Raw genomic sequence first — 9,014 nt, 5'->3', positions numbered from 1 at the left:
TCTCCGGCGGCTGTCATGTTTCAGGCACTGATGGCAATGCTGCCCAAGGAGATGCCTGTGAATAAGTAGAGAAGGGGGGGAAATACCCTTCCTAAAAGCACTAGGATTGAGGAAGAATTAGCCGGAAGCAGCAGGTGTCCCAGGCTCACTTGGCTGGTTGAAGAAGAGGCTTTTCTCTCTCTCCCATAATCCAAGCTCTCAAATGGGATAGATCTCTACTTGAGACCTGTTTTTACCAGTGGGGCAATTGCTGCTTTGAAGGGTGATGCTGGCTGTTCCTAACCTCTATTCGGTGTTTCATTTGCTCATCTCCCCATCTCCTGATGTTTAGGGTGGGCAGATGAAACTAGCAATGGATGTCTGACTTTGGGCCAGTCACTTCTAAGTCGCATTTTCCTCATTAGTAAAGGAGGGAAGGTTAAGATGATCTTAACCCTGGGTGCTCCCTTCTGAGTTACCTTCTGTGGAATCCACAGCTACCCTCAGGCACTGGCGTTGGTGGGAGTGGGGGGTGTCACGATGCTCCGAGGCCCCTGCCTCACCTCTGGCCCCATTACTTGAGGACCTCAAAGCACTTTCACCATAAAGTTCCCCTCCCTTGTCCTTTTTATTTCCCAAACAAAGGGAAATGACTCACTGCAAAGTCACCTCCAATGGGTGGGGTGGTGTCATACAAGCAAACAAGGAGTCCCCAGCGGCATCCCCACCCCCATGGCAAGTCATTTCCCTAGGGGTTGCTCTCCCTAAGCGGACTGGAAGGGGAAAGGGGTCACATTTCCTTTTGGTCTCAGGATTTGGCCCTGTAGCAGAAGTTCAGCTTAAGCTACTGACTCAGGGGATATCTCCCTCCCCTACTTGTCTTCTCTCCCCGTGTCACCAGTAACCTCAAGGCGAGGTCAGTTCTGCAATCACGTGAAGCCCTCACGTTTGCAAGGTTTGCAGAAAAGGCCTGTTAGCTTTGATCTCCCAGAGAGCAGCCAAGCTTGCCAGTCCCTCCCCAGGAATTCACATGCCTCTGCCATACAGGCTTTCCAAACACGCCACCCTGACTCTTCAGCGCACCCCACCCACCCGGTTCTCAGCTCCTCCCCAGTCCCAGCAAGAGCTTTTGCGAGGCAGAAAGGGGGAAATACACGCAGTCTGCCCACTTTGCCCGTGGACTACAAATCCCGGCAGCCTTGGCGTTACGCAGGCGCAAGGAGCTCAACGTGCCTGCTGCTGGAAAAGTGTGTCACTGGGGCACGAGGCGCTCCCTGGGATCACATGGTACCTGCTCCAGTGCCGCGTGCGGCCCGGGAACCCTGGGTTGCTGGCGCCTGCGCAGAGCCTTCTGTCCCAGGGAAAAAGGCTGGGGCAAAAGGCGGCTGAGATTGGCAGAGTGAAATATTGCTGCCGAGGGAACGTAGCAGGGCACACGTCTCGCTTCTTTGCGCCTGAGTGCCCTGTTTTTCCCCATCACCTACTTACTTCCCGACTGCAACCTCTCTCCCTCTGGGACTTTTACACCGGGAGCTCCAGATTCGCTACCCTACAGCGCTGCGGAGCCGTGGGGCAGTAGCACCCGGTGCACTGCAGAGACCCGACCTACCTTGCTACCTTCTAGTTAGAACTGCTGCAGGCCGATTCCCCCCTGGCCCTTTTCCTCCACACTCTCTCTCCTCTTCCCATGCAAAGCAGACCTCCGTTGCCTCAGCGTCCTCCCCTTCTGCAGAGCTGCAGTCCGGCCATCCCAAGACCTTGCTGCAGGATACCTCTGATCCTGATCGGGAGCCGCGGGGTCCACTCCCTACCCTCAGCCAGTGCCCTGGGGGCGACAGCGGCAATTGCAACCTCCAGTTTGTGTCAAGGTTCAGTTTGAATGACCGCTCTCAGCCTGTGAAGACATGACGACCCTGGACTCCAACAACAACACAGGTACTGAGATTTCTTTACTGTCGTCATCCTTTCTGTGTCACTGTCTCCTCACTTCCATCTATGCCTTAGAACAAGAGGAACTTTGTAAGGGACTGGGGACTCCGTCGGCGCGGGGAGTTTCTAGCGTGATGGGGGCCATAGGCAGGGATTTCTAGAGCCGGTTGTTCGGCCTGGCAATACGCCCGGAGGCGCTCTACTACCACCCCTCAGAGTCCTAAAGCTCTCTTTAGCCTGAAGACTGGAATCCTGGGCAGCAGGAAATGGAGAGCAGGTATATGTGATGGTGAGGTGAATAGTTTAGAGGGCCTGGGAGTTTTGGAGCAATGCCCCCAAACGCATCCATCTGTCCACCCCCTGCAGCTGTGGCATGCCTGGCCTTTTCGGAAAGAGGGCCTTCTCCTTCCTCTCTTTCTCTTCTTCTAGTTTCCGCAGGCTGGAAGGAACCTGAGGAGCAGTGGGGTGATCGGACTCCAAAGCAGGAGGGGCTGGGGGAATGGGTCGGATCTCACTGGGGAATCCTCAGTGACAGTAGGAACCGGCACTTGAGGAGCTGGGAGAGTGGCGCTTGGCCCCAGGGAGGATACCCACTGCGCTGGGGCGGCCCAGAGGGCTCACATGGCTGCAGAGCCGGGCCCACGTGCTGCGTTTGTTTTCATTCAGCAGAAGCCGTGGTCGCCACCTCATTGGTCGTTGCCTCTCGGCCCCGTTACATAATGAGCTCCGCCCTCCGGTCGCCCCGGCAACGCGTGTTCCCTTCTCTCCTCCCCTCAGTCGTCCTGGCCCAACTTGCGTTGGGGGCCCAGCCTAGGACCCGGTGGCCCGGGAGGGGCTGGCTGCTGTTCCGGATTGACGGGAAGCGGAGAGGGCGGGCCCTCGAGTTCCGGGGTTCCTCGTTGGGGAGCCACGTGCAAGAGGCACACGTGGAGCGGGGACGTGAGGCCTGCTGAGGGCTCCGCTCCCGCCCCGCCCCACCGAGATCTGGGTGAAGCTGGGCTGACTCACCGCCCCCGCCTGCCTCCTTTTCCTGTCCGCCTGCTCCGGTCCCCCCTCCTCCCCATCACCGAAGCAGAGTAAGATGGAGCCATCCCTGACCTCGCGTGGCCTCATGTTTACACTCCTCAAAGAGCTCTCACATTTAGCTACCCTTCTCTTCACTTCCTTTCTCTTTATTCTGTTTGCACCTATTTACTGTACTGCCTTTAGACTCAGTTTCTCCACATTCCAAATTCTTTCTGTTCCCCAAGCATCTCTTTCCTTAGTCCTGCAAACAGTCTTACTCCCCACCCCGACAAACAAGCGACAGTTTCCCTCCTAAGGACTTCCCCCAAAACAACCACATCCCAGAATCATAGATGAAAGGATATTAAGTCTCATCTTTTTTGTTTCACAGAAAGGAAAACTGAGACCCAGAGAGGGGAGTTGATTTCCTCTAGGTCACAAATCAAGTTGGTAGTGATATCTCTAGATCTAGAACTAGACTCTTGAGCGTGCCCCTTACTTCCAAGTTGGAAGTATCTTTGAGGAGTCTTAGCCCTCTTTTGGGGATGGGAGAACTAGGTCAAGTTCATTTACCACCAAATAAATATCCCACCCCCCATGTCAGCCTTGAAACTGTAGGAGCTGATCCTGTTGTGCAACTATTTTACAGGGAGCTAGGTTCACCCTGACCAACCTTGAGCTATTTTAGGGTTGCCCTGCCCAGCTTAGTGTGTGTCAGTGGGTGAGCAAGACATGTGCCTCTGGAGACACGGTAACATGGCCTGTGTCAGCTCACACGTGTTGTGTCCTGGGATCCTCCCTTCTCCCACCCCTCCCATGGCAGGCCAAACTAGGTGCTTGGCAAAGGTGTGGCAGGCAGGTCACCTTTTTGTCCTGCTGATACCACGGGAACACGGCCACCTGGTTGGCAATGTAATCAGAGGGCCAAAGTCCCTGAGTGGCCAGAGAACCAAGGTCGTTGTCACCAGGCTGAGAGATGTGGACGGGGAGTTCCAAAGCTGTAGGCTGAGCAATTTGTCCTTCATGTTTACCTCCTGCAATTTGCACTGTTGTCTTTCCTGGACTGAGAGGGAGACTCCACTCTGACTCCTGCTATTGGAGACCAGGGGAACCAGACTGGGCAGGTTCAGTATCTTCTGTACCTTCAGAGAATATATCTTTTGATTGGGGGGAATGTGACTATCCTACTCTTGTAAGACCTCCACTCTCCTCACTGTTGGCTAGCTGCTCCTCCATGGTCTCATCCCTGGAATGTTCTTGGTGTTAATCAGCAGCTGTTTATTTTGGAAGACTGGCCTTATGAATGGGTCTCAGCTGCTCATCCCATCCTTAGGTCTGCCGCTGACAACTCAGTCATTAGCTGCAGTCAGTATTCCCAAGGAAGGCATCCAGGGCAGGGGGGCCATCTACTCGTATGTGAGATGCCCACAGGGGTCATACCTCTAGGGACACACCTGACAAAGCAGAAGCTGAATGTACCCTGCAAAGGGTCCTGGGTGTTGGTTGGCTGTATCTAGTATGCGTTGGGGAGTTGCTTATTGTGGCTCTCCTGGGGACTCTTAAGATTAGGGTTCTACATGGTTAACTTCTGAGTGTCCAACAGTGTTTGGGGGGAGGCAGGTGGAGGACGAACAGAGTGGTGCCCTAGGACCAGAGATATATGATGGCTAACACCCGCTTCCCTGTGTTCTCCTGCCAGGTGGCGTCATCACCTACATTGGCTCCAGTGGCTCTTCCCCAAGCCGCACCAGCCCCGAGTCCCTGTACAGCGACAGCTCGAATGGCAGCTTTCAGGCCCTGACCCAAGGCTGCCCCACCTACTTCCCACCGTCACCCACTGGCTCCCTCACCCAGGATCCTGCTCGCTCCTTTGGGAGCATTCCACCCAGCTTGAGTGATGATGGCTCTCCCTCTTCTTCATCTTCCTCCTCCTCGTCCTCCTTCTATAATGGGAGCCCCCCAGGGGGTCTACAAGTGGCCCTGGAAGACAGCAGCCGAGTGTCCCCCAGCAAGAGCACCAGCAACATCACCAGTGAGTACATTTCCAGCTGATGTGGGGGATAGGAAGGCGGCCAGGCCTACGTTAGGAGTTGGTGTCCATGTGACAGTTACCCCCAGGGCCTACCCTGGCCTTGGAGATTTCTCCTAGAGCTGCACCAGCGGTCCAGTCGTCTGGTCATGCAGGTGCCCCCTAGATACTGACGCTGCTCCCCAGTGTTATCCCAGAATCTCCAGCCCAGAAAACCTCCATCTCCAGCCCCTCCGACAGCCCCCCTGCTCACCCGTGGCCCCTCTTTTCCCACAGAGCTCAATGGCATGGTGCTACTGTGTAAAGTGTGTGGAGACGTTGCCTCGGGCTTCCACTATGGCGTGCATGCCTGCGAGGGCTGCAAGGTGAGGCAGGCTGGGGGAAAGGGCAGGGGCAGGTGACGCCCTCCCAGAACACAGAGGTCTGGCGGAGACAGAGGTGCTCACTAGCTGCCCCTGCCTTCCAGGGCTTTTTCCGTCGGAGCATCCAGCAGAACATCCAGTACAAAAGGTGTCTGAAAAATGAGAACTGCTCCATCGTCCGCATCAATCGCAACCGCTGCCAGCAGTGTCGCTTCAAGAAGTGTCTTTCCGTGGGCATGTCCCGAGATGGTGAGGAAGCACTGTTGGCCCACAAGTATCCCCACGCCCTCCCTCTTCCTTTAACCCAAAGTGTCTGAATTAATCCCACCTTTAAAAAAAGTTCGAAACGAAGACACATCTACCGGGAGCCTCATTTCCATAGGGGGTGCCCATACTTCATCTTGGTAAACGCACATTTCTTTCCCATTAGTCTCTCTGGTCATCTCCTACCGCAATCCCTACTTAGAAAACCCCCTGATGGGTGTGGCTTTGCTGGTTTGAGGTTTGCTATGGAACCCCAAGCCTTTTCAGGTTCTTGCCCTTTCAGGAGGAAGGAAGAGAAGCACGTGAGTGTGTATGAGAACTTCCTGACACATTGCTCTCATCCTGTCACAGCTGTGCGTTTTGGGCGCATCCCCAAACGAGAGAAGCAGCGGATGCTCGCGGAGATGCAGAGCGCCATGAACCTGGCCAACAACCAACTGAGCAGCCAGTGCCCACTAGAGACCTCGCCCACCCAGCACCCGACCCCAGGCCCCATGGGCCCCTCACCACCCCCAGCTCCGGCCCCCTCACCGCTGGTGGGCTTTTCCCAGTTCCCACAACAGCTGACGCCTCCCCGATCCCCAAGTCCTGAGCCCACAGTGGAAGATGTGATATCCCAGGTGGCCCGGGCCCACCGAGAGATCTTCACCTATGCCCACGACAAGCTGGGCACTTCACCTGGCAACTTCAATGCCAACCATGCATCAGGCAGCCCTCCGGCCACCACTGCACATCGCTGGGAAAGTCAGGGCTGCCGGCCTGTCCCCAATGACAACAACATCATGGCCGCCCAGCGTCATAATGAGGCCCTGAACGGTTTATGCCAGACTCCCTCCTCCTACCCTCCCGCCTGGTCCCCTGGCCCTGCCCACCACAGCTGCCACCAGCCCAACAGTAATGGGCACCGTCTATGCCCCACCCACGTGTACCCAGCCCCAGAAGGCGAAACACCGGCCAATGGTCCTCGGCCGGGCAACTCCAAGAACATTCTACTGGTGAGGGCACTAGGGGTGAGGTGGGCAGGGGGCCCAGACGACTGGATTTAGCTTAGGGCAGCTGGGTGTGCCTGAAGGCTGACACGGGGCTATCCTCTTCCCAGAGGAGGATGCTCAGCCGGGCAGCAAGGGCTCTGCTTGGGAATCCCCGATCTCCACGTGGCACCTTGTTGCTACTTTACCTGAAAGACCCATCCTCCAGGGCCACAGCCCCTCAGTGAGGCAGAATCTAGGTCCCAGACCTGCTGGGGGAGCCCATCCGAGATTGCCTAGCTGATAACTCCCTTCCCCAAATCCCTTTCTCCTCCAGGCATGTCCGATGAACATGTATCCCCAAGGACGCAGTGGGCGAACTGTGCAAGAGATCTGGGAAGATTTCTCCATGAGCTTCACACCCGCTGTGCGGGAGGTGGTAGAGTTTGCCAAGCACATCCCCGGCTTTCGTGATCTTTCTCAGCATGACCAGGTCACCCTGCTTAAGGCTGGCACCTTTGAGGTGAGTGACTCTTTGTGCTCCCTACTCTTGACCTTGGGAAGCATCCGGAAGAAGGGGTTGGTGTCTAGGGCAGGCAGGGGCTCTGAAAGGCTTTGGGAGCCCAGTATTTTTGTCTTTAAAGACTAACTGATGAGGGGACAGAATGCCTCCCACTCCTGCCTCAGGATGGCTGGGACTTGTCTTCTCAGCTGGGGTCTAATCATATCCCACTGCCTTAAAATAACACCATAGGGCACATTGCTACCCCCATTCTAGGCCCGAGCACGTTCATTTTGGTGAAGTGCCTTGCCTAAGGTCACAGGTAGTGACAAAGTTGAGACTCAGATTCACGCCTGTTGGATTCCAAAACCGGTGGGACATTCCCCATCCTACCACCCGGTCCCTCCCTCCCCCGCTCCAGCACCACCGTTACCCATTCGGAAACTATCCCCACCGTTTACTGAAAAATCTAAGGCAGCACCAGTAAACCCTTCAGAACACTGTAGGGGTGATTGTAAGTGCTCCTGCCACCCCCACTCAGGATGACTGTCCCTTTAGGTGCTGATGGTGCGCTTTGCATCGCTGTTCAACGTGAAGGACCAGACGGTGATGTTCCTGAGCCGCACCACCTACAGCCTGCAGGAGCTTGGCGCCATGGGCATGGGAGACCTTCTCAATGCCATGTTCGACTTCAGCGAGAAGCTCAACTCCCTGGCGCTTACCGAGGAGGAGCTGGGTCTCTTCACTGCGGTGGTGCTTGTCTCGGCAGGTAGGTCAAGCTTTCGCCTGAGTCTGACCCCGGGGGAGGAGGCGGACGCAGTTCAATTCAACACACCTTTTATGGAGTACCTACTCTATGCCAGGCCCTGTGCTGGGCACTGGGGATACAGACATGATTCAGACACAGTCTAGCTTGGGAGACAGACTCATGCCCGACTAATTATAAAACAGTGAGATAAGTGTCACAGTAGAAGCATGAACCAAGGGCTTTGGAAACAACTATTTCTGCCTGGGGAGCTGGGCATGGAGGTGACATTTAAGTGGGGCCTCAAAGGACAATTAAGATATTGCCGGGTGGGGGTGGTGCGGGGTAGGAATTGGGGGGAAAGGGCATCCAGGCAGAGGGAACTACAGAGCACAAAGCAAGGGAGCCTGGATATGTTTGGCCTGTTCAGGGAAGGAGAGGGGCCTTGTGGGACGGGAGGTGACCAGCCCTGCTGAGCCCATGCTCCCAGCTCTCAGGCACCTCCTGCTCTGGGGCAGAGGCCTGGGAGGAGGAGTGATGCTCTCCCCCTCCTCCTTCCCCCTCGGCCGGCCTTCTGAGGGGTTTCAGGGAGAGGCTGCATTGCCCACCACGTCCTCCTCCTCCTTGCAGACCTCCGGTTCCTCGTCAGAGGAGCTCAGGGAGCCTGCCTCACTGCTGTCGTCTTCCCCACAGACCGCTCGGGCATGGAGAATTCCGCTTCGGTGGAGCAGCTCCAGGAGACGCTGCTGCGGGCTCTTCGGGCTCTGGTGCTGAAGAACCGGCCCTTGGAGACTTCCCGCTTCACCAAGCTGCTGCTCAAGCTGCCGGACCTGCGGACCCTGAACAACATGCATTCCGAGAAGCTGCTGTCCTTCCGGGTGGACGCCCAGTGACCCGCCCGGCCGGCCTTCTGCCGCTGCCCCCTTGTACAGAATCGAACTCTGCACTTCTCTCTCCTTTACGAGACGAAAAGGAAAAGCAAACCAGAATCTTATTTATATTGTTATAAAATATTCCAAGATGAGCCTCTGGCCCCCCGAGCCTTCTTGTAAATACCTGCCTCCCTCCCCCATCACTGAACCTCCCGTCCTCCCCTATTTAAACCATTCTCTCCGCCCCTTATTCCCTAGCCCCCCAATTTGTTCTATTTCTGTCTCAAATCCAATAGTTCACAGCTGAGCTGGCTTCTGTGGTGTGTGCTCGTTGTGGGGGTGGGGTGGAAATATTGCCA

At 56.0% G+C, this 9,014-nt stretch overlaps 1 protein-coding gene across 1 annotated transcript; it reads left to right on the top strand.

Annotated features, from left to right (window-relative positions):
• The first annotated feature begins 1,247 nt into the window (after window positions 1-1,247).
• Window positions 1,248-8,962, top strand: NR1D1 (nuclear receptor subfamily 1 group D member 1). The gene is made up of 8 exons (XM_033090134.1): window positions 1,248-1,914; window positions 4,613-4,945; window positions 5,219-5,307; window positions 5,409-5,553; window positions 5,920-6,563; window positions 6,874-7,059; window positions 7,597-7,807; window positions 8,477-8,962. The coding sequence occupies exons 1-8, from the start codon at window positions 1,884-1,886 to the stop codon at window positions 8,674-8,676; spliced, it is 1,839 nt and encodes a 612-aa protein (XP_032946025.1). The 5' UTR covers window positions 1,248-1,883; the 3' UTR covers window positions 8,677-8,962.
• Window positions 8,963-9,014: the final 52 nt, after the last annotated feature.

This window comes from Rhinolophus ferrumequinum, chromosome 21 (genome assembly GCF_004115265.2).
Source record: "Rhinolophus ferrumequinum isolate MPI-CBG mRhiFer1 chromosome 21, mRhiFer1_v1.p, whole genome shotgun sequence".
In the NCBI taxonomy this organism is placed as follows: Eukaryota; Metazoa; Chordata; class Mammalia; order Chiroptera; family Rhinolophidae; genus Rhinolophus; species Rhinolophus ferrumequinum.
This window is presented reverse-complemented; position numbering and strand designations above follow the sequence as displayed.